A 24,887-nucleotide genomic window follows, 5' to 3' on the forward strand; every position below is an offset into this window, starting at 1 on the left:
CCATGATATTAAATGTTTCGTATACTAAACGTTAGCATGGGGCAGAACTAAAAGCCAAACAATTTCTAATGATTTCCAGATAATTACTTAATGAGTTGTTACTCTTAATCAGATTTTAGTGCATTATGTTTCATTACCGACAATAGAAATAATATGCGACAACTCTTGTTGACTATTCGGACGACTTAGCTGCTGTGTGTGCGTATGTTTTGTTGCCTGGCAACCTATCTTTTGGTATGTTATCTTCCTTTATCACAGACATGTGATACAAACACAAAATGGAATAGAGTTGTTTACAACCGCTTAAAGCTGTTTTTATACGCCCACATTTTCATGTTTACGTATTATGGGGTCGACCCTGGATGTCCGGGCGTGCAATTTGTTTGTGGGCACTCTACAGGTCACAATATTTATCTGATTTTGACGAATCTTATCCCCCAAATAATCTTGGCTCCTTTCGATATTGGCATGTATTGGACAATATCTTCATGGATTATGGCCTCTGATTGTATGAAAAATCGTGTATTTAGTTTGTGGACACTTTAATAAGAGTTCACAATTTTTATATGATTTTGATGAAACTTGATATGCATGTTTACAACCCAAAGATCTTTGTTCCTGTCAATATTCACGCATATCAGATTGTAAGTTCTAGAGGTCACAATTATTATCTATTTAAAGAACCGTTCAAATATATCACCGTTCCATAAAGCTGGTATATCAAGGATGTGGACCCTCTAGAGGTCACAATCATGATCCAATTTTGAAAAATCTTGAAATACCTCTCTATAACCCGAAGATCTTGGTTCCTTTCAGTATTCGCGCTAATCGGATCGTAAATTCCTGGATTGTACAAAAATCACGTTTTTAGCTTGTGGTCCCTCTAGAGGTCACAATTTTTATCTGATTTAAAAAAACGTTTGAATATATCCTCATTACACCCTACTGATGGTTGAGTTCGAATTTCGGGAAAATCGAAATAACGCTGCCCGACAAAATGGCCGCTCTTTGTACGCAAATTGTGTAAAAGTATCTAATACGAAAGGTTGTGGACCCTCTAGAGGTCACAATTTTTATCCGATTTTGATGAAACTTAAAATATATTTTTATATTCCAAAGATCTCGGTTCCATTCGCTTATTTGCGCATTTCAGACCATAATTTCCTTTTTTATGGCCCCTGTTGTTAGCTTGTAGTCTCTATCCATCTCTTGCAAAATGTGGGTGTATCTTGCCTGACAACCGCTGGTTACTTGAAAATTTTGCGGAAAACCGAATAAAAGCAACCTTAATAGAATAATGGACAAACAGAAAAGTAAATTAGAAAGGTTTGGACTAAGATATATAGTGGATCATAGCATAATCATAGCGGAAAAGTTCCATCAACTTTGACATTCAACAAACCTTGAACTTTGCAACTCGATTATCACAGCTAGACATTTCAGTTGGTATTCGCGATGATTTTTCTATCGAGGTATATGCAGAGTCTTGAGCTGGTCCATAACCAACCGAAATTAGTGACGAAAATTGTAGAGTATTACATGAAGGTCTTGATGTAAGAGTTAACAAGCTTTTTATTGAAGATGCACTGTCAAGTGATAATCAGGCTGGAAACATACACAAGAATCTTCTCTGCTCAAATCTGGATTAGAACCTGAAAATTTTAACGGAAAGTCTAAGTGTTCCAACCGCTCAACTTCTAAAATGCTTATCACAAAATAAACACATACATGGAATCAATTGAAATACATTTATTAATGTCATTATTTACATTATATACATTCTAAATTCATTTTTTCTTTTAGTTCATGAAACTTGGATCCAGTATTTCAGCCCATCACAAACTATAATATTGCATGACAACAGTTCCTTTTCATACACTTTTTGATTTAAATTATGAAGTTCATTAGACCAATATGATTCTTTATGATTGTCAGGTTAGTGAAACTGAATGAATACTACATGAAAAAAGCATAGTATACGATTAGCTTTAAACGACCACAATAAGATGGAGCGTGGCTCCACAGACTACATCCCTTTTTGATCAAACACATCAATTTTTGTCAGAATGAACCTGAGGATGTACATAATCCACTAGTATACCTGTGTTACAATCCACTGTCCAGTCCCTGTGGTAGGAATATTACATTCTTAGGTTATAACTTTTAAATTAGAAACTGTAGGGCGTGTCTGATTATCTAAAATCCAAATAGAAATTACCGGTAATTTTATGGATTCTACAAGTGAATCTACACCAACTGGCTGATTCATAATTTTGGATTTCGATTTGAAATTTTTTTGGGGGAAACAGGATGAATTCTTTATCTTGATGGAATCCAGATTCAGATTAATAACAATGAAATATGCCTTATTTATCCATGACATTACTGAGAGCTTTTGTTGACCTTTAAAATACAAGTAGCAATTTTTCTTTCATAATCCTATCATCAAAGCAGAGATTTGCATAGAGAAAATGGTTTTAGTAAGAGAGATGCATACTGCATACTACTTAAAATTTATAATATACATGTACATCATCTAAATAGCCAAGATATGGTAAGATAAACTGTCAAGAAAATTGATATTCATCCAAACAAAGAACATAATTAAAGTAGATCGTAAAGTAGAACTTTCAAAAGTTTCTACAAAGTGAAGAAGAGCAGTAAGATTCTTCATTTCACTAATCTGAACAATGTATATAAATTTCAAGCAAATGGAGTAACATTTGTTGCAAGAGCATTCACAAGATTCTACAAAATGAGCAAGGACAACAACACTAGAAGTAATTTAAAGAAAAATGTTGAAAGTAAGATTTTCCCTTCACAACCTTAACAATATATAGGAATTTCAAGCAATCTGATGACAACTTTTATTGATAGAGTGTTCACAAGATTCTGCAAGTTAACAAGGGTCATTACTGTGGAAGCAATGAAATTGGTGAAATTCCTCTGAAGAAGCTAAATTCCCAGAAGATCATATGATAAATTTTGTCTTTAGATCGCTCTCAAGATCAAGGCCAATAAATCTGAAAGTTATTATCAAAAAAGGCTTCTTTGTATACTCTCTAAAAAAAATAAAAATACATTTAAAATTTTATTGGATGATAAATGGTGTGGGCAGATGAACAGGGGTGACAGCAATATACAACCCTATTTTTAAGTGTGCGTATAAAATGAACTCTCTAAATAAAAGGAAAGTGTAAAGTGACTTTCCATGGGCTTATCTGACATATGTCAATGAAGTCATCTTCATCAGTGTGACACAAAACAGACATGAAGCTGAAATGTGCCACTGCATATAGGACACAATACATTGTGTCAGAACTCTGGCGAATACTAAATATATTAAAGTAACTGCTGACATACAAAACTCATTATTAATTGTAATTCTACATGCATACGAAAATAAATTTTACTGGCACCATTAATAACTTGTAATACAATTATTTACAGATTATCGTCACACCTGAAATATAACTTCAAATCCCTAAAATGAAAATAAACTCACCCGAAGTCTGTAATACATGTAACATAATTCTTTTGGGAAGAGCCTATTTCCATGTAAGAGGGTGTTCAAGCTTTGAGCAGACTAGTAATTCCAGGTAAAGTACATTATTCGAATTAAATATTCTTGCATGATTCAACAAAACAACCGTAACCATTGACAACAATACACAGTTAATCTGGTTTATGTACAAAATATTTAAAATATATTACAAAATGAATTATTTAATACTGTAGCACTGAAGACAAAAACATAATTTAAAACAACAGAAGGGAATATCAACATAAAAGGTAACATAAACAGTCATGTGACCACTGACAGACTTCCTGGGGTTTAATCCAGAAATTTCTATGAAGTTCTAAAATCTATTCAACAATAGACAAATGTCTGAATTTATGAAAATTTATATACCTACATAAAATTAAAATTTTTATAATAAAATAATAGTGTAAAAGTCTTTAACATTGACATGAATGTTCTGGTTTAAACCTACACATAGTTATGGTACAGTAGAAGGATCCAGGGATGTTTCTTTCCATAAGAAGCAGCAGCAATATATTAATGATTACGAGAACAAAATTTTTATGGGAAAGAATAACTGGTTTTATTATATAAGTATCCTCTTATCGTTAACAAGCACAATAAGAGGATACTTGTCGAAAAGTTGTGCTTATATAATAAAACCAGTTATTGTTTCCCATACAAATTGTGTTCTTTTAAACATACATTATGCAAGAGCTAAATCTGCCTATTGTAGGAGGTCTTTCTTTAGACCTGAAATGTTATCTAAATTATTAATTAGACTTTAACTGATCCAGGCCATAATCAACTCTCGATGGCATCACATTTCTCCGATATTATATAGATTAGAAAGAGAGAGAAATGGGGTTTAACGTACACTCAACACAGACTAGGTCATTTCGGGACTAACATATGGTTTAATTTTATTTCAATAATTCGCTTGCGCAGGGGTCTTTTGCAGTGGGAGGAAACCGGTAGATTAGAAAGGTTCAGCCATATTTTGATTTAATTTAAAATTGGAGGAGTGAGACTTAGCTTCGAACAACCAGTACAGAGGTTGAAATTATTGAGCTGTATGTACATCTTGTCAAACCTTCAAAGGCTAATATCTTTGCTCGCAATAGAGTAATTTGAATGAAATTTTCAAATTATTTATTTTACATGATCTATTTGTGAACCATTATAGCAAGAATGGCTAGCTCTTTATCTAAATCTTACATAATGTATCTTTAATGTGTTTCCCAATCGCTAAATTCCACTTAAGGATTATATTAATGAATAGTCATGGATGTATCAGGAAAAGAAGAATGAAATAAAAGCAGCAAAGGATGTATTGACTATTTTGATTAGTAGATAAACCACTAAAGCAGTGGACACATTAGCCGAATCATTCGGCCGAATTAATCGGCGCCGAATTTTATTCGGCCGATTGGGTGGACACACTAGCCGAATGCTTCGCCCGATTCAACCTGCCGATTGCATCACCTTTCACATCACATGATTAAACATGGCCGCGTCTATGTCTTCAATCTATCACGTGACTTCTCGATATGAGTGGTGATTGGCTAATGAATTCTATATTCGACTGAATGCTTCGGCGAAGCGGACACACCAGGCGAATATAATTCGCCCGAATAAATATTCGGCCGAATATATCAAACCTGTTTGATTCGGGCAAATCATTCGGCTGAATGACAGTGGACAAACTAGGCGAATTTCGACGCCGATTGATTCGGCTAGTGTGTCCACCGCTTTAGTGGGCCAATGAAATCAATCGCTTCTAATTGATATGTAATGTGACTGAGCTGATTAAGTTTGACTAACCCACAGTGTCCTGCAAGATACTTCATGTACATTGTTTGGCTTTTGAGTCTGCGAATAATCAACATGACTGTAAATAAACACAAGGTTTGGTTAGATTTATCTAATTTTGAGAAAAAAATAATCCCCTACCCACAGATCATTCATACAATAAGTTAAGGTATGCAAAGAATTATGACTAAAGAAAATCTAAAGTATTTGAATATAAACTAGTATTGAATTCATAAAGAAATAATAGTTAAGAATAAACAACGAATTAAACACAAAACAATAAAATACCGAAATATAAAACATACAAATAAATCTAAATAAATAATTATTAACAGCTATTACTGGTGCTGTTATCATTCAACAGCCGATTTCCCAAATTATTTTGTGGTGGCAATTGACCATTGAGATTTTTGCCATGAAGAATGAACATCAGCAAATCATGAAGCAAACAGTTATAGAGAATCAAATGACTGTGATCAGAAGAAAAGATCTTTCTGTGTTTTATCACAATCATTGGGTAACTCTTTTCTATCGTCGCCATGTTACTGAATGAGAAAACATCCCCCTATAGATAGTACTTGGAGTTATATCCTCTGAAAATCAGTGTAAAATGTGGATATTTGTTGACATAATTCAAATTCAAAGATTTTCTTAACAAAAAGGTATAAATATTATTGAATATTAATGTGACTACAAGTATGGTACTAAACTGAACAAGCCAGCAGTTAGGCTGATGTCCTCCGCCAAAATCACCCCCAAAAACAGATGACACATATTAATTAATTGCACGTTTATCTTTTTCAAAAGTATCGAGTAATCAAACTGATTATCTATGCTTAGTCTAAGCAGAAAATGTTCACTATCAAACTCTGGTTTTGAACTTGAAGTACCATTTAGTGAGTGAAACTATACACTAAGTTTCATCGCTCTCACTTAATTAGAAACAAAATTTTTGTGTCTCAAAGCATTAACCAATCAAATTGCTTATCTCTGCTTACCCTAAGCAGAAAATGCTCATCTTTGAACTCCATCAAGGCATTCACCAAGTTATCTTGTCCCAAAGCATCGACCAAAAAAATTGCTTAGCTCTGCTTAAAGGCTCAATACCACTCTTGTTGTAACTGAATAATATGTCCCAATCTTTATTCTGGTCAACAATTGTACTATTTTAGAATATTTCAATTAATTGATGATACAAATTTCATCTTAACACACCCTATTTAAAAATTTTGAAAAATTCAACATAATGGTTTGAAACGTCTAACGTAAACCTTTTCAAATGAAACTTCGATTTAAAAATATTTTCGAACCCTCTAGACAATTAAAATAGGATGTAATGGATAATTTACACAACAGGTAGGACACTTAAACATCTAGTACTTAGATAGAGATATTATTTATTTTCTGGAGCTTTCAAGCCAGCAAGAGTGTTATTGTCCCTTTAACTTTAATGGGACATCTTAATCATTGAACTCAGTCAAAACACTCGCCTAATGAACATCTATACCTCAATTAAAATCAGAATTTTTATGCTCCAAAGTCCTGACCAATGAAATGGCTTATCGCTACTTAGCCTAAGCAGAAAATTCCCATCATCGAACTTAGTCAATGTATTGATATAATGAATCTATACTCAGATTTTTATTGTAGTATAGCCGTAGTGGAAAATGCGCATGAACGAACCATGTCAAGGCATTCACGTAATAGACACCTACACCAATTTTGAATATCCTACCTCAATTAGAAGGAGAGTTATTGTGTTCCAAAGTTTCGACCAATCATATTGAAGTCTCTACTTTGCCTAAGCAGAAAATGCTCAGCATAGAACCTTGTTAAGGTATTGATGTAATAAAACTATACACCAAGTTTCATCACTCTCACTTAATTAGAAACAAAATTATCGTGTCCCAAAGCTTCAACCAATCAAATTGCTTATCTCTGCTTACCCTAAGCAGAAAATGCTCATCTTTGAACTACATCAAGGCATTCACCCAATCAAAGCCTACACCAAGTTGAACATTCTACCTCAATTCAAAGGAGAGTTATTGCGTTCCAAAGTCTTAACCAATCAAATTGCTTATCGCTCTGCTGATCTAATAAAACTATACACCAAATTTCATCACTCTCACTTAATTAGAACTAAAGTTATCGTGTCCCAAAGCATCAACCAATCAAATTGAATATCTCTGCTTACCCTAAGCAGAAATGCCCATCTTATATAACTCCATCAAGGCATTGGCCTAATAAACACCTACACCAAGTTTGAACATTTTAGCTCAATTAGAAGGAAAGTTATTGTGGCCCAAAAAGTGTTACGGACAGACATAAGGACGGACAGAGAGATGTACCCATTTTAATAGTCCTCTGCTTTCTTCGAAAGCCAGGGGGACAAAAATTTACAGAATTTATACCAAAGATTTGAGGCAAATAACTTAAGTTGAAGTAAAGAGTTTAGGGAACTTTTCTGCAGCATTGATGCTAGTGTGGACATTTGTCTTCAATGCACTGAAACTATCAGCCCTATTTATAACTATTAAAAATTTTAAATTACAGCCAGTAGTAGACTCACAGATGTTGCAGATAAAAGAGTCCTAGGCGGAATTATAGAATACATATATTTCTGGCAGAAAAACCTTAGTAAAAAAAATGTTCAAAACTGGAATTTACCCAATTCAATTGTTTGACTTACATGAAGGATTTTTAGACCACACAGAAGAATATCACTAGAAGTTAAGAGAGTCTGCTGTTGTACCATTCAAGTTTTAAGTACAATTACATGGATTAGTTTGTGTCGTTAATAAAAATTCAGCATTCTCATTACCATTTCCCACTTTACATATTGACACAGCTTTACAATTCATAGAATTGAATAAAAGATATTAACAGTGATAAGATCATGACATTGTCTTTGAAATCAGACACAGCAATAATCATGAATTAACTATCATCCTCTATGCAAATTATTTCCACAACCTCATTTGTGTCACTATCAATGTTTCTTTCCACTATATATTCAGCCATCTTTGTCTTGCTTATCGGAGGCAATGGTGGAATCGGTATGGAGTTCGTTACAAACTGATTTGCTTTAATTCCAGTTGGAAACACCAAAGGAGAATCGTTAGATCCTCCAGTCAAAGAACCAATCTGTCCAATTTCGATATTCACACGCGCTAAAGGTGTTTCATTATCCTTACCACTTAAACTGTACACCGACGCAATAGTTAAAGGACTTGACGATCCAGAGTTAGGTCTTTTCGTAGAATTATTTGCAATGACTTGCTGTTGTTTCGTACAGGTATTTATGGGTTGTTTATTATTAGACACTAGCAAGTTGTAAAGTTCTTGCGACTTCACATTGTGATTTAAAGCACTTGAAGAATTAATCCTATCTCCTTGGGAAAAACTTTGTTTTCTCTCTGGCTTGAAGTTGCTTTGAAGCCTGTAAGCCAAGTTACCTGATGTTCCTGCTCTCATTATATTAGCTTTAAGGGAAGGAGTTGAGCTTGGAGTCTGCTGTGGCCGAGATTGTCCAGCACTAGTACTACTGATACATGTGGCTACTTTCGGGATAGACTGTTTCGCGGGAGAGGAATTATGAATGCTAGATTTTTTAAACTGACTACTACTAGACTGATTGGACGAAGAATGAGAATGAGAATTTACTCCATAATTAAATGGAAAACCAAGCTTTTGGTCTAAAGATCCATTGGGTTTCGGTTTACCAATTGGGTTTGAATCCAGAATATTGTCATCTTCATCAGAAGAAAGACTTCTTATTGAAATGCTGTCATCTTGCATTTCGGTTCGAAGTTGGGAGAAATTTTGTTTTCTTCTACTTGCTGGACCAAGATTTCTGCTTCGGTGAACAGCATGTTTAGGGAATGAGTGAGTTTTATTTGAATCCTCGTTCAAAGGGTAGAAAAGAACCTCTCGCGATTTGAAACCATTTAATTGTTTATCAACTTTTTTCACTAAATACTGAGGCCTCGGCTCACAAAGTCTCTTCGGCTGAAATGCATTTCTATAAGTGTAAGTAGCCGGGCCTGGTCGATAGGGGTAGAATCTGTTGGGAAAGTTCTGACCTGAAAAAGAGGCAGTAATCCCGGGTGGAGGTTCTACCTCAACTATGCTGATATCATCATCTATCCAGATGGTGATAGGCTTAGGTTTCGTCCATTCTTCAATAACGTCTTTAGATAAGCGCTTTACCCGTACGGTAAGCTTTTTCATCTTTCTCTTCAACCGCCTACCTTCCTTATTGAGTCCTGTTCTAGCGACTTTCATGAATTCACGTCTTTCCATAGAATTAAACTTGTATTCATGACATCTTCTATGCCTGTTGCTTCCCTTTTTCTTTTTCCTGAAAGTCACAGGATAGTCTGATTGACGAAAACGCAGCTTTTCCACAAAATCATTTTTAATCCATGTTGTAGTGCAGTACGATTCAACACTTTTAATAACATGCATTGATGAGTCCGCTTTCACATGTTTCCGAACTCGCTGACCAAGAAAAGACGAGAAATCTATCCCAAGAAGAGATCCTTGAAAACTGGTTTTAGGAAGGATATCATCATTCTGATTTTCTGTATCACTAATTGGTCCAGATAAAGAAAACAAGCGTTTACGTGAACTACCTTCATGATCGCGACTCAGCTGTGACATTAGTGAATGAGGTGTTCGTGGTGATGTCATATGCACATTGTCAATATGATCTAGACCTTCCACAGCGATTATCTCACAATCTATATCAGTTACATCCTTATGTTCCTTGATAATACAGACTTCCTTAGAATTAGGAACGAGACCAAAATATTTTAAAAATGGTTCCTTTGATGTTTTTTCTATTTTAAGTCTTGGTAAATTGCCATTGAAGGGAGCAGTTGAGGATTTGTTTCTTCTGGCAATGATATCATTTTGTAATGATTTTAAGCTACAGTCATCAGAATCCATATCAAGTACATCACCACGATATGTGAACATTGATGAAGATGGATCACATAAAAAAGATCCACCTGTTACACTAGACTGGGAGTTGCTGTTGCCACTGGATACCATACCTGAATAACAAGTAGATAACAGAAGAATAATAATACAAAACTACAACAAATATTTTGTATGCTGTGTAAACTTGTTAACTGGTATCGAGTCTATATAAATAACTGACGTGTATTTGATACATATGTAACCGGTGCCAACAAAATTAGTTGCATTTATTCATTTTGCGCTATAGGCTATCACACAGCAGTCAGTGGTGCAATTAATATTCAGTTATAATCACCGAACAATAGTTTGAAATTTTTCTGTCAGAATTCTTAATCATTTTTAATTATTCACAGTCTTAAAGATGGGTTCCCGCGTACAAACTGGGTGATTTAATGGTATATATGGACCAAAAACATATTCAAACTAATTAATTTGTAATAATTATGCTTCAAATCCTTCTCAAACATTGTAATTGCGAAGGAATGCCCTGCTATTAAAATTCGATCAAACCAGGTCATGTTTACGTCACGTCTTGGGAGTCAGAGGAGAATTCATTGCATACATAAGACGATGTTGTCTTTAATCGCTTACTGTTTATTACAAATATCGAATCCTAATTAAATTCTTGGATTATCCACTACCCGCGTCTTTTTCCGTCATTTTTATCTCAGAAAGTATTGTACGTCTAACTCTTCATAAAGTTTATCAACTTGTACATCAAGCGCTCAATGTTCGCTTGTGACCTTTGACATCATGCGTGCAGAAGTTCCAAATCGTCGGGCTGTTGATTAGGGGAACCCTTACATTTTTGTCCTGTATATGCTCCATGAGTGTTTTTCGGGGAATCCAGAATTTTTCTAGTAAGATTGGATATCTCTACTTTCCATATATACCAAAATTGCCACACTTCTCTTGGAAATAACCACCCGATAAATACTTTTCTGGGAACCCATCTTTAATGCCCCAAAAATTGATTTTAATAAGTAATTAAATATTGAAAAATACATGATCAAGATTCTCCCTAAAACATTCAAAATTAGTGGTCTATTTCACCTCTAATCATTTTACAACTAGTAGTCCAAATGGCAATTTTAGTTGCATTTTAAAGCCTACAGTTGTGGCTTTCAGGAAATGTATAGAAATCAATATTGGTGAAATGTCCCAAGTGACTGACTTTGCTGGCACCGGTCACATAGCTTTCAGTTCCAAATGCGCTAAAATTCCTTAAATATAGTGAAATGGACAATGTCTCGGCGTGATTGGAATTTGCTGTTTACAGTTTACCAGTGAGAACATGAAAAGATGATAAAACTTGTCATATGTTAAGTAAATAAAACCAGCGGTTGCCAGGCAAGATACGTCAACATTTTGCAAGAGATGGATAGAGAACAAGCTAAACAAAATAGCAATTTTTCGTACAATCACTATCAGGGGCCATTATCCGGGAAGTTATGGTCTGAAATATGCGAATATCGAAAGGGACTGAGATATATGGGATATAAACATATATTTTAAGTTTCATTGTGACTTCTAGAAGGTCCAAAACCTTAGTGTTACATACTTTTACACTACAGTGGACTCTGTCACATCCGATCTCTGATCACTCCGGATTGCTGTGACATCCGGTATGATTTTCATGTCCCGATTTATTTCCTTATTACTTCAGCCAAAAAATCGCTGGTAAATCCGAATTCTGTATGTTCCTGATTCCGAAATCAATCAGCTGTACCGTCACATAATTTCCATTGAATCGACACCGTATAATCCGTACTTCAAACGGTGGGTGTGAAGCATCCAATTATCGGTGAGATTAAAACTCAATGGGTGTGAAGCCAGAAAAGATTAACAAGTAATCACCAATCAATTATCGGTGAGATTATCGGTGTGTTGATTACTTTGATCGGTAAAGCAGTTAACCCGAGATGTTTTAGGGGAGTGGACAAGATCAACCTGCTAGTCAATTGGTCGGCCAATCGCAAAGCTTGGATGACAGGTGCCGTTTACTTTGATTGGCTTGAAAAACTGGACATAGAACGACAGATTATAAATGAACACGTAACAGAGTGGACAATTGGCTAAAGACGGGGACGATGAAGAATATACATTAACGACAGACTTGACCTATTCAAAATTCCTACGCATGCTCAACGACATTAAATACTTCGCACAGATTAAGGACGAAAAGATGATCGCAACAATTCATTTGTTAGAAGATGTTGCCCAGGACTCCGCCTTACGATATGCTTCCGGTAATCTTAAGCAAACTACTTTAAACGATTACATGCATTGATATTTATAAATATATTGTACACATGCATTGATATTACATGTAAACGATTTTATGAATATATTGTACGCATGCATTGTTATTGTTAATTATTTAATATAATAAAATTTTGAAAGTACAGAAAAGTTTATCATTTATGAAGGGAATATCATTCTGGTGATTCGAAGCTACAATATAAAAATACTTCCGGTTTTCGAAGTTACAGTATTTCCGGTTTTGGAGAAAGCTCGGTATTCCGAAACACTGTGTGATCCGAATTATTGTAACGATCCTGTACGATGTCGGAGTCCACTGTATTTGCATACAATGAGTTGCCATTTTGTCAGGCAGTTCCATTCCAATTTTCATGAAATTCAAACTCAACTGTCTTTAGGGTGTAAAGGTGATACCGGTACATTCAAACATTTTTTAAAATCGGATAAAAAAATTATGAAATTTAGAGTGTCCACAAGTTAAAAATGTGATTTTTCGTACAATCTGGCGCCATAATCCAGGATGTTACAGTCCCATATGTGCAAATATCGAAAGGAACCAAGATCTTTAGATTATAATCATACATTTAAAGTTTCATCAAAATCAAATCAAAATTGTGTCTGAGTGTCCACAACCTTGGTATTACATACTTTTACACTATTTACGTACAAAGAACGGCCATTTTGTCCGGCAGTTTGGGTCAGATTTTTACGAAATTCAAATTCAACCTTAACTGATATGTAATGGTGATATATTCAGTGGCGTTGCCAGCCATCAGTGATTAGAGGGGCAAAGCTGGGGCAAGGTCCAAGGTTAAGGGGGCAAAGGCACAAGCTTCTGGCAGTCTGGCAGTATTTCAGGCACTGATCGATGAGGTAAAGTGTCAAATGGACTTGCGAATCACGACAAAGCCCACTCAAGAGCGTCAAAGTAGGGAGTCCTCCCCCAGAATATTTTGAAAAATAGACTGCCGGAAATGCTGTCTTACAGTATTCTGTCAGGCACCGATCGTCGAGATAAATAGATCTGACCAGATACCGTCCGTCGCCTGATCACTAGTTTATCCGACTAGAGAACAGAATGTTAAACGAACGGACTTGCGAACCTCAACGAATTCCCCTTGTGAGCGCCAAAGTAGTGAGTCCATTGGGGACCTCGCCAAGAAAATTTTGAAAAATAGACTGTCGGAAATGCTATACAACATGCAAGTTTATGACTGAGTGGGGATGTGGGATTTATTCACCGTAGAAGGTATTGATTACCGAAACGTATCACAAATACTTTTTTTTATTTTCTAAAATTATTGGGGGGGGGGGGCAAACAGAGGGCAGACAAGATTAATGGGGGGGGGGGGGGGGCAAATGCCCCCCCCCCCCCCTTGCGCCGCCACTGGATATATATACACAATTTTTAGAACTGAATACAAATTTTGACTTCTAGCGGGTCCACAAGCTAAAAATGTGATTTTTCGAACAATCAGGACGTTCGGATATGTGCAATAATCGAAAGGAACTGAGACCTATGTGATAAAAATATAAATTTAAAGTTTCATCAAAAATGGATCAAAATTGTGGCCTCTAGCGGGTCCACAACCTTGATATACCATATATTTCCAAATTCGAACTCAACCATCATTAGGGTGTAAGTGTAACGTTGATATATCTAAACAGTATTTTAAATTGGATAAAAAATTTTCACGAAATTCGAACTCAACCAACATTACTGTGTAACGGACCGATATATTGAAACATTTTTTTAAATCAGATAATAATTGTAACCTCTAAAAGGACAACAAACTAAAATCAAGATTTTTCGTACAATCTGGGGCTGTAATTCAGGAAGTTACGATCCGATATGTGCAAATATGGGTTATAAACATGCATTTCAAGTTTCATCAAAATCATGTGAAAATGGTGACTTCTTGAGTGACCACGAGCTAAAAATGTGATTTTTCGAAAAATCAGGGGCCATAATCCATGAAGTTATGGTACGATACATGCCAATATCGAAAGAAACCGAGTTTTTGGGAAATAGACCTATATTTTAAGTTTCGTCAGAATCGGATAAAAACTCTAGAAATTGCTGAAATTCAATAGACAAAAAATGTTGGCCCGTGTGCACAAAAAAAATTGCACGAGATGCACATGAAAAACCCAATATTCACGTGCAGCATTGTGTGTGAGCCCTTTAAAAGCGTGTTTTCAACATAATGTGCAGTACATGAACTGTGAAACGTCAATCTGTCGTAATTTGTTGTTGGACGTGTGAAGGAATCAAGCTAGAGATGCTGAGATTTACTTAAAATCAACGGAATGAAGCCATGGGAATGTCCAGGGCTGGCATGTCTTCACGTGCTATTGCCAGACACTTCAATTGTCATCAGTCCACTATTGTAAGGTTGGTGGAACGTGTTCGAGTTACTGGATCAACATGTGACCGTCAACGTCCTGGTCCACAATGCGTTACAACCCAGGCTCAAGACCGCTACATCCGGGTCACTCATCTGCGTGACAGATTCCGCCCAGCGACTCGAACAGGTGCAGCAGTCGTCGGAAGACAAGGACCAGTAAGTGCCAACACCGTAAGACGTCATCTAAGAGAAGTAGGACTCAGTGCACGATGACCTTATGTTGGAGTTATCCTCAGGGATCATCACCACCAGCGGCGTTTGATATGGGCTCAAGGACACCAGACATGGAGAAGAGTAGACTGGCAAAGTGTGCTCTTCAGTGATGAGAGTCGCTTTCATCTTTATCACACTGATGGCCGTCAACGTGTGTGGAGACATCTTGGGGAACGTCTTGCAGAATGCTGCGTCTTCGAAACGAATCGATGGGTTGGGGGAAGTGTAATGGTGTGGGTAGGCTTCACATTTCATCACCGGACCGCCCTACACATTTGCAGGGGTCGCGTTAATGCTGTAGCCTACCGTGATGATGGCCCGTGGAGGACACACACGCTACTGACATCTGTGTCGTACTTTTGGTTTTGACCCCTCTGACTTTGTACCCTTGATTACAGATTAAACATCCATAAGTGTACAAATGTGTTGTTGATGTTATCCCATTTGAATATTGTTCACAATAAGAAGCAAAATAAATAAGATGTTTACAGGATCATTTTGTTATACGAAAAACTAAGTGATGCGTTTTCCATGGCGCTCAGTATACATTGAACAATTTTTATTCACTGATAGTAACAAGTATGGTATCTCATTCATAAAGAAGGACCAAATTATTCCAATGCTAGAATTATATTTACCTTCTTCCGGAATAGTTGCCTCCTCCAGAACCTCTACCCCATCCTATCAAAATAAAAGTTAACTATTATGTCAATATTCTGGGGGTTCTTTTTTTAAACGCTGTACATGTATATTTTAGTATTAAATACATCCTTCTAGTAAAACTATATTACAATATTGGATTCCAATGCTAGGGACAAGAGACAACCATGGCTAGGAACAAGAGATATCCATGACACATGACACATTATGTGAGGACCAAGTGTAACCAGTGGGACCAAAAATGGGCGTCAAAGTGAAACGTGTATCACAATATATTGTGTATAGTTAAAAACTAGACTAGCCCAAGTAGACTTTAATTATTAATGCATTTTATATTTGGCTTCGTTTTTAAACTTCTTTATTCAGAACTTTCAGTCAACCAAGCTCTTAGTAAAGCCTGACTAAAGATATTCCGAAATGGGCATTAAAGGAGGTGTGTCCATGAATGTGAAATCGGCTATTCAGAGACAACATGACACAGACTCTCATCTGTCCCATAAGACCTACGGTTAGCAAGATCAAATATAGTCTAAGCAAAGAATGCATGGGGTTGTTTACTAAATACTGGAAATGGCATTATAATTATTTATGAATTTTATCAGTATAATTGGAAATCAGGAAACATACCATATCAAAAATATCCTCCCCTAACATGGGAGAATTAGAGAATTTCTTCTCATTAACAACATGTGCTTCTAGAATCATGTCTGTTTATACTCTTATCTTGACTATCATAATTCATTTTAATACATCTAACAATACTGAGACACCATCATCATCACTTACAACAAAACAATCTGGAAAAGATAAACAAGGATTAATTAAAATCAGCAATGACTAGGCCTACAAAGATTAAAATTAAATAGATTAAAAAAGTAGTTTAGACGTAACTTTAGCAACTCAAGCATCCACCAAATTTTTCAGCTTGATCAATAGGCTGTTTTGTTTCATAAACATTACCAGTACATATAATTTGAAGTCACTCGAAAGTGATCAAGGGCAATAACACTGCATATAATTATCAAACATTGTTGAAAATAATAAGAGTTCTTCATCACATGAACAGACATTTAAATACTGTTTAGAATAGTGTATTTAACATTAGAGCATTGGCCATTCAGAAGATTTTTCAAATTGATCATGGGCAATAATGCTGAACGCAATATCGGAATTTGTTACAACATTTCAACAAAAAACTGTCAACAAATCCCACAGGGTAAATATTTAACAATCTATTATGAACTTATATTTAAAACATCAAAAGTAAGACAGACTGACAGACACTGAAACATACACCCACAGGTGCTAAGTCACCAAAGCATGTCACAAAAAATGTCACCTTGTGAATTTTTCAGTAAATGAAAAATCTTTTTACTGTAAGATGATATATCAAGGGCAATAACTCTAGTTATTATCCGTGTTCGGAGCAATAAAGGTCTACATCTTCATGAACATCACATTAAAGGAGAATTATGGGAAATTAGATAAAAAGTTGACAGTAAATGCTAAAATAGATAACCAGCAGTTGCCAGGCAAAATACGCCCATATTTAGCAAGAGATGGATAAGAACAAGCTAAAAACAAAATCGTTGTTTCGTACAATCAGGGGCCATACTCCAGAAAGTTACTATCTGAAATACGCAAATATTGAAAGAGACTGAGAACATAAACATTACGACTACGCATGCGTTAAATGGAACACTTGCATATCGCATTAGGGTAGACAGGTACATGTACTATACAAATTGGGTGCATTCGGTTAGAAATGTCTAGTGAAGGAGAATTCGTTCGTTTGTTTCGCGACAATAATACTTATTAGGGTTTCACACTGTGAAGCTTGTGTGAAACAATATTGTTCTAGTTCGGGTTAATATGTTTTTTTCTGTTTCCACCTTGCTTATTTCGCAGAAAAATGTTTATTGCATCACTTGGAGTGACTTAAAGATTAAAGTATTTTGAAAATTTGGCACATGTCAGAACCATGCAAACTCTCCGAAATACGTAATTTGGTATAAAAGGTTAGGTCTTATTTAAATTTGAATAAATGTATTGGGTAAAATGATTCAGAATTTTGTTTTTTTAAGACTTTATAGTTCTGTTTAAGAGCAAAGTCTGGAAATGTGGCATTTTTAGAAAACGTTTTAGTTTTCAAAAAATTTGCTTGAAACTTCGTGATAACATATGTACTGATCAGCTGTCAATACATATCAAACACAAATTTACTTAAATTATCTTACATCCTAGATCTAGCTTTTAACGTATAAACTGGGTAATAATTATCCGACTGACCCAGAATTACGGTATTCTTAGAAAACGTGCATTTTTTTTATTATCTTTTCGGAACACTTTTGCGGGTTAAAATTTAGCTGCCCTTGTAAATGAGCAGAGCAAGAAGGACTGCCAATTTTCGATTTCCTACAATTTGGATCATGAGGTTGAAACATAATTATATTTAAAGGCATATTAGTCATATATAGGAGCAAACGAAAATCCATAATTCATTTAAAATTTCCAGGAGTGTCAATATATTCCTTTATCATTATCTATTTTAAACTATTATATTTAAACTGTCAGCTCTTTATATAAATCTTACATAATGCATTTTAATTTGATAGTAGACACATATGCCGTGTTATTGATTTAATAACTGTCTAAATAATTTTTTATAATAGTAGTTTTATTTGTGTTCAGGCTTTCATTAGGAATTACGCTACATAGAAAATTAGTTGATCACAAAGCCAGTCTTAGCTCAAGTTTAAAATTTCCAATAGTTCTCAAGGCAAATTTTAAGCCACTGAATAACTAACTATGCAAACCGACATAAACAGTGGATGTTTTGGACCGAGTTATTTTTGAGTATGTCCTGCAGCCTCCTTCCAAAATTTCATCACGTGTCTGCACACTGGCAGGTTAAAACTTGTATGTAGCTTATATCGATATCAAAAAGTTCCAATCCTCACACAGAGGGAAATTAAATATTCAAGTCAGTGGGACAAACAACCGTAGTCTGGGATCCAGTAAATAATGCTTTCAAAAGAGTTATATTCTACTGGGTCGAAACAACCACCTACACATCAAATTTGAGCGAAACGACTTAAAGCTAACCCAGCACCGCTTATCCGCTTAGGTTCTTCCAGATAACTAAGCCAAACATGGCTGTTTTCAGTATCAAAATGTCAAAAAACCACGATTTTTCAAGGGAGAAAAGCTATATAGCTTGATCTGAATTTAATTCTCACAAGACAGAAAGATATGGGATGACCATTCCAGTTATTCCACAATGTTTTAGCCATTTTGAATAAAAATTGAAGAAATGGCAAGCAATTTTCGAGTCGTAGTATCACCTAGAACTGACAGTAGTATCATTCTGTACACAGAGAACTATCTACTTTGAGAACAGATCTCTGTCCTGAATGGCCACCATATTAAAGATAGGTTGCCAGGCAATGAAACATATGCCCACAGCAGCTAAGTCGTCCAGATAGTCAACAAGGGCTGTCGCATATCTTTTTTCTTTTGTCAGAAATAGAAAAACATTTACAACACACTACGAGTAACAACTCATTTAGATTCTAGTTCTGCTCTATTCTAACATTTAGCATACAAAACATCTAATATCAATTGCCATAATCATTGAAAATTGATAGGCTTCTTTGTCTCATGACCTTAGACACTGTATTCAATATAAAGTCAATTGGATATAAAGTCTAAAGCGTCCACAAGATGTTTTAAGAGTGATCAAAGGCCGTAACTATGGCAGTAATTATGGGAAAACATTGAAAATCAATAGGCTTTCTTGTCTCATGACCTTAAACACTGTGTAAAGTGTTGAAAATTAATAGGCTTCTTCGTCTCATGACCTTGAATACTGTGTACTGTGTATAAGTCAATCAGATATTAATTTTAGCATCTACATCGTCCAGAAGATATTTCAAAGTGATCAGGGGACATAACTCTGCCAGTTATTATCAGAAATTGTGGAAAATCAATAGGCTTTTTCGTTTTTTGACCATAAAAACTATGCATAAATTTAAAGTCAATCGTATATTAACTTTAGATTCTAGAGCGTTCATAAGATATTTCAAAGGGTCAAGGGCAATAACTCTGGCAATAATCATCAGGAATCGTTGATAATCAATAGGCTTCTTCATCTTTTGACCTTAAACACTGTATATAAATTTATTAAAGTCAATCAGATATTAAAGATACATTATGGGAGATTTTTATAAGGAGTTAGCCATTCTTGCTATAACAGTTCAAAAATAGATGCTGAAAAAAGAATATATTGAAAATTTCAGTCAAATTACTTTATTCTGAACATAGTTATCACCAGTGTAATTTTTGACTAGAAATGGGATTGAATTCCATCTTCACCAATTCTTAGTATGGCCGATCGTTTGATTGACAGCGTTAACTCCACCTACATAATCTCTGCTGTCTTTTGTCTGCTGTCATAATATCCGAATTTGTGTTTTACCTTTTGGATTTTTATAACAATTGGACAAAATGAGTGAGAGGGTAAATTTTCATTCTTACTTGTATTTTGGGCATGCATTAAATCAATTGAATATAGGACATATAATATTTTAATACAATTATGATAAATCTATAGGTATACACCAGTGGCGTCGTTCCTATTGGGGAAATAAAAATATTTTTATTGATATTATTATTGTATTAGTCATCACACGGTCTCCAGGAATTGTATAATTTGTCATTATCTGTGTTTAGTTTATTGCACTTTAAATAGTTGAATTGTCATTTGTTAAGGCATCGCTCAACAGCGGCCTCAATTCATACACTCTATCATTTAGCCTCGATCCGGGAGTATGACGTCAACGTAACGGTTAATCAGTCAACGAGTCTGTTTAAATCCAAGCTGAATCCAAGCCATCTGTGGGTCTACAGAGTTGATTTTGTGCTTGTTGTGTAAATAAAGATCTAATTTATAATATCTATGACATCTGAAGCCTAAATAAAGACTTGCAATAATCAGATTTAGCTCTTGCATAATGTATGTTTAACTTTAGCGTCTAGAGCATCCACAAGATATTACAAAGTGATCAAGGGCCATAACTCTGGCAGTAATTATCAGAAATCATTTGAAAATCAATAGACCTCTTCGTCTCATGGCCTTTAATACTGTGTATGAATTTAAAGTCAATCGGATATTAACTTTAGCCTCCAGAGCATCCACAATATTTTTTTAGAGTGATCAAGGGTCATAACTCTGGAAGTAATTATCGAATATCGTTGAAAATCAATAGGCTTCTTTGTCTCATGATCTTAACCATTGTGTATAAATTCAAAGTCCATCGGATATTAACTTTAGCCCATAAAGCCTTCACAGACGGATGACGGCGACGACAATGTACAATCACATTTCAATGTGGGCGTATAAAAAGTAAGCAACACACAGAATATATATATGTCAACATAACAGTAGCATATCCGAATCAAAACTTCAAGAAATGTAATCTCTAATTATGTTCACAAGATTTTCAAGACACATACCAGTTAAAGATACATTATGGGAGATAAGATAAAGAGATGGCAGTTCTCGCTATAATAGTTAAAAACTAGATAGTGTAAAGGTAATTTGCTGAAAATTTCAGTCAAATTGATCCACTATGAGCCGAGAACAAAGCGGGTGAAATTTTCGCATAGTCTAGGTCATCATTACTAAAAACAGCATAGTCTCGATTATCCGCTGTTTTGATTTAATTATCAATGGCCGTTCAGCGGCATATAGGAATCTAATCCAGCCAACATCGAAGGCTAGCCTTGACATCGAGAGTTTATTATGGTCTGGATAAGTTAATTAATGTCTAATTGATAATTTAGATAACATTTCAGGCCTAAAGAAAGACTTGTAATAAGCAGATTTTGCTCTTGCATAATGTATGTTTAATGTAACTCTGGAACAGAAAGTCCTAAATTGCTAAAAATTCAACAATTCCAATGCTTCATACTATACAAAATTTGAAAATCAAAAGGGCTAATATTCAAATAGTCCAGAAGCTTTACACCAAAGGGGGTATAACTCTTACATGGAAGGTCCTCTCATGACCACAATGCTTCCACCAAATTTACAAGGAATCAGGTAAAAACTGTAACCTCTATCATTGTCACAAGGTTTTTGGCAAAGGCAAGATAACCCAGAACGAAAAGTCACAGAGTATTGATACGGAATGCTGATTATCGATACTGTTTGTCCTCTTATGACCACAAAGCTTCAAACCAAATTCGAAAAAGATCTTTCATTCAAACTGTACCCTCTATCGCTTTCACAAGGTAACTGTTAATAGACGTACTGACAGGGCAAAATATTGTACTGACAAATCATGCAGATCTAATCGGTTTGATAAACACAAAGACCGAATAAACATTTTAAATTTTCATTACATTACGAAAATATATAAGCGAACACATTTTTCTCATTATCTTCAAAGTATATGCTTAAAGATACATTATGGGAGTTCTCACTATAATAGTTAAAAACTAGATAATGTAAAGGCAATTTGGTGAAAATTTCATTCAAATTGATCCACTATGAACCGAGAACTAAGCGACTGAAATTCCCATAAGCCTCGGTCATCATTACTAAAGTCAGTACGATAAACAGCATAGTCTCGATTATCCATTAAATCGTTTAATAGAGAAGGAAAGTTATGCAGTAAATCGGCTTACAATCCACTAAAGATCGCAGGCTAGCGCTGCCATCTAGAGTTGATTATGGCCTGGATAGGTTAATTAATGTCTAATTAATAATTTAGATAACATTTCAGGCCTAAAGAAAGACCTGAAATAGGCAGATTTAGCTCTTGCATAATGCATGTTTAATAAAGTGTTCTTGACTAAAATTAAATTAAAATGTTGGTCAACCAGCTTTGTGTCTGTTACCAAGAGGAGCTAATTGTAGACAGTGTAAATTCACATTAGTCTCTATAGCCGGGGTGACCAACCTTTTAAATACTATGCATGAATTTGTTCATGCACATGAATTCAGATGTGTCATACAGCAATGTGACCACATTTAAATGTGGCGTATAAAAAAAGTTTAATATCAATGCCAGTCTCAGAGTTGGCAACATATCCACCAAATATTGTTAACAGTTGAAACCCATCAAGTTGAAATGACTAACCGACAGAAGTGACGACAAAGGCCATTTGGTTTGATTGGCCGATGAGTTAATAACATATCTATACATAAATATTCTGTGGAATCAGGTATTATTTGAAAAATTAGAATAGCCTGGGCACAGTAAGCTGGTGACCATATCGACCAATGGCTAATTAATATCATTACTTTCTCTGGGTCCCGGTATTACCAGCGAGGCCTTTTTTAACAGTCTATATAATAACAGAAATGGGTACAGAATGCTGGAGTCCATAGGGACCAGGAACGTAAGGGTTAAAGAAGAATGAAGATAGGCATTACCATGTATACCATGCTCAATTAATATTAGCCTTCAAAAATGAAGATTATTACACTGGTTATTTTGTTCATGGGATCCGAACATGTCAGAAAATAAAACAGAACAACCTGACATCTGATTTTAATCTGGTTACAAACATAAGCATGTGTAAATATAATCTATTTTAAGCTTAACATGAACTATTTCAAATAGAGTTCAACATGAGATGGTCAATTTCAATGACAGTTTTTCAGACTGGCAAATATGACTGAAATAAGAGTCTTAAATCTTGAAAACATATTTTGTAGAAGCATTCATATCAAAGACAACTAACCCTTGCCATATAGATCTCTACAATGGATAGATAAATCATCTCAAATGTTTCACACTAATTTCCCGATTCAAAAGTAGCCAATCTATAGCCAATTACTCAAATCGAAAACAGACAGCAACATTAACCACGGTATAATCTGGTTATCTGCTAGGTAAAGATCTTTTCAACAAAATTGGTATCGGTGCTGTACCGGTATGTTTGATTTCCTAAAGACACAAGGTATACCATATCCTAAAGTGTTTTAACAACACAGCGTTTTCAAAGGATTGAGAATGTTGATTACAAAAACCCAACCACCAATGGCAATGAAACTGAAAGTCAAGTCATAAATACCGGTAGATAAGGTAATGTACCAAAAAATGAAGATTTAATTCAATTGTCCCTGACAAAATCATTATGGTGGCAACTTGAAATAAAGACAGAATGACCCAGAATTCATGTAATCATAAAATTGAAATCATCTAGGCTTCTGTGGAAGGTTAAACAGCGTAAATTATTACCACTTCCGGTTGACCTACTTTCTACGACAATCAATTTTATGATGAATTAAGACGTAAATAAGCCATAATGAATCAAATTTAAGTGAAAATATGAATAACGGCATACATTTACATGTCTAAGACGTTGAAACACAATTCATTTCTCTGAACTAATTCTACCAACGCGTAACAAAACAACGCAAGGCAGGAAATGCCCTTCGGATACCACTAACAAGACATCTATTTTTAATGTTTTGACTTAATTATCGTTCATATTTTATACAAAATATAATGCAAACGTTCAGTTACAATAGTTAATATCCATTTACAACAACTTACGTGATAATTAATGCATTGATAAAGCCAGTAACACAAAATCTAGCGAGCAAGCACTTGTCGAGTTGTGAGACAAAACAAGGAAAATGGCGGCCACTGATCTCTCACGATCAGATTGTGACGTCATAAGGTGGTAATTCCAGTGAAGACTTCGATGATGAAATTTGCATTTAAAGGTGTTGTTAGTGATAAATATTAACTGTAGTCGCAGTGAAGTATAGATATGGGTTTTATAATTTCAAGTAGTAATTTGGATTAAACAGCAGTGCGTTCTTTGTTTACCTCAATCAATGGCAAAACGTCTGCGTAGCTGCCGGAAAGAAACCGACGTCTAGCTAATAAGCTATATAAGATAAGCATTCGCGATTATGGAATTTCAGATGTGGTGCTTATCATGTGTTAGTTTATGTAAAAATACAATAGTCTTGGGTACCGGTATAGAAACGTGTGACGAGTATG

General features: G+C 35.1%; 1 protein-coding gene across 1 annotated transcript; it reads right to left on the minus strand.

Annotated features, from left to right (window-relative positions):
• Window positions 1-1,734: 1,734 nt before the first annotated feature.
• On the minus strand, window positions 1,735-24,522 carry LOC126827724 (uncharacterized). The gene is made up of 5 exons (XM_050557219.2): window positions 24,432-24,522; window positions 16,489-16,658; window positions 15,840-15,882; window positions 8,025-10,392; window positions 1,735-5,414 (listed from the first exon to the last, which is right to left on the minus strand). Exons 2-4 carry the CDS (start codon window positions 16,564-16,566, stop codon window positions 8,273-8,275), a joined length of 2,241 nt encoding a protein of 746 aa, XP_050413176.2. The 5' UTR covers window positions 16,567-16,658; window positions 24,432-24,522; the 3' UTR covers window positions 1,735-5,414; window positions 8,025-8,272.
• Window positions 24,523-24,887: the final 365 nt, after the last annotated feature.

The sequence above is a fragment of the Patella vulgata genome, chromosome 7, assembly GCF_932274485.2.
Source record: "Patella vulgata chromosome 7, xgPatVulg1.2, whole genome shotgun sequence".
NCBI lineage: Eukaryota > Metazoa > Mollusca > Gastropoda > Patellidae > Patella > Patella vulgata.

Excerpts from the sequence above, each read along its gene's own strand:
- LOC126827724 (XM_050557219.2), bottom strand. The coding sequence starts at position 16,566 with ATGATTCTAGAAGCACATGTTGTTAATGAGAAGAAATTCTCTAATTCT. Across the intron at positions 15,883-16,488 it reads GGGAGGATATTTTTGATATG|GATGGGGTAGAGGTTCTGGA; the intron begins GTATGTTTCCTG and ends TTATTTTGATAG. Across the intron at positions 10,393-15,839 it reads GGCAACTATTCCGGAAGAAG|GTATGGTATCCAGTGGCAAC; the intron begins GTAAATATAATT and ends CTTGTTATTCAG.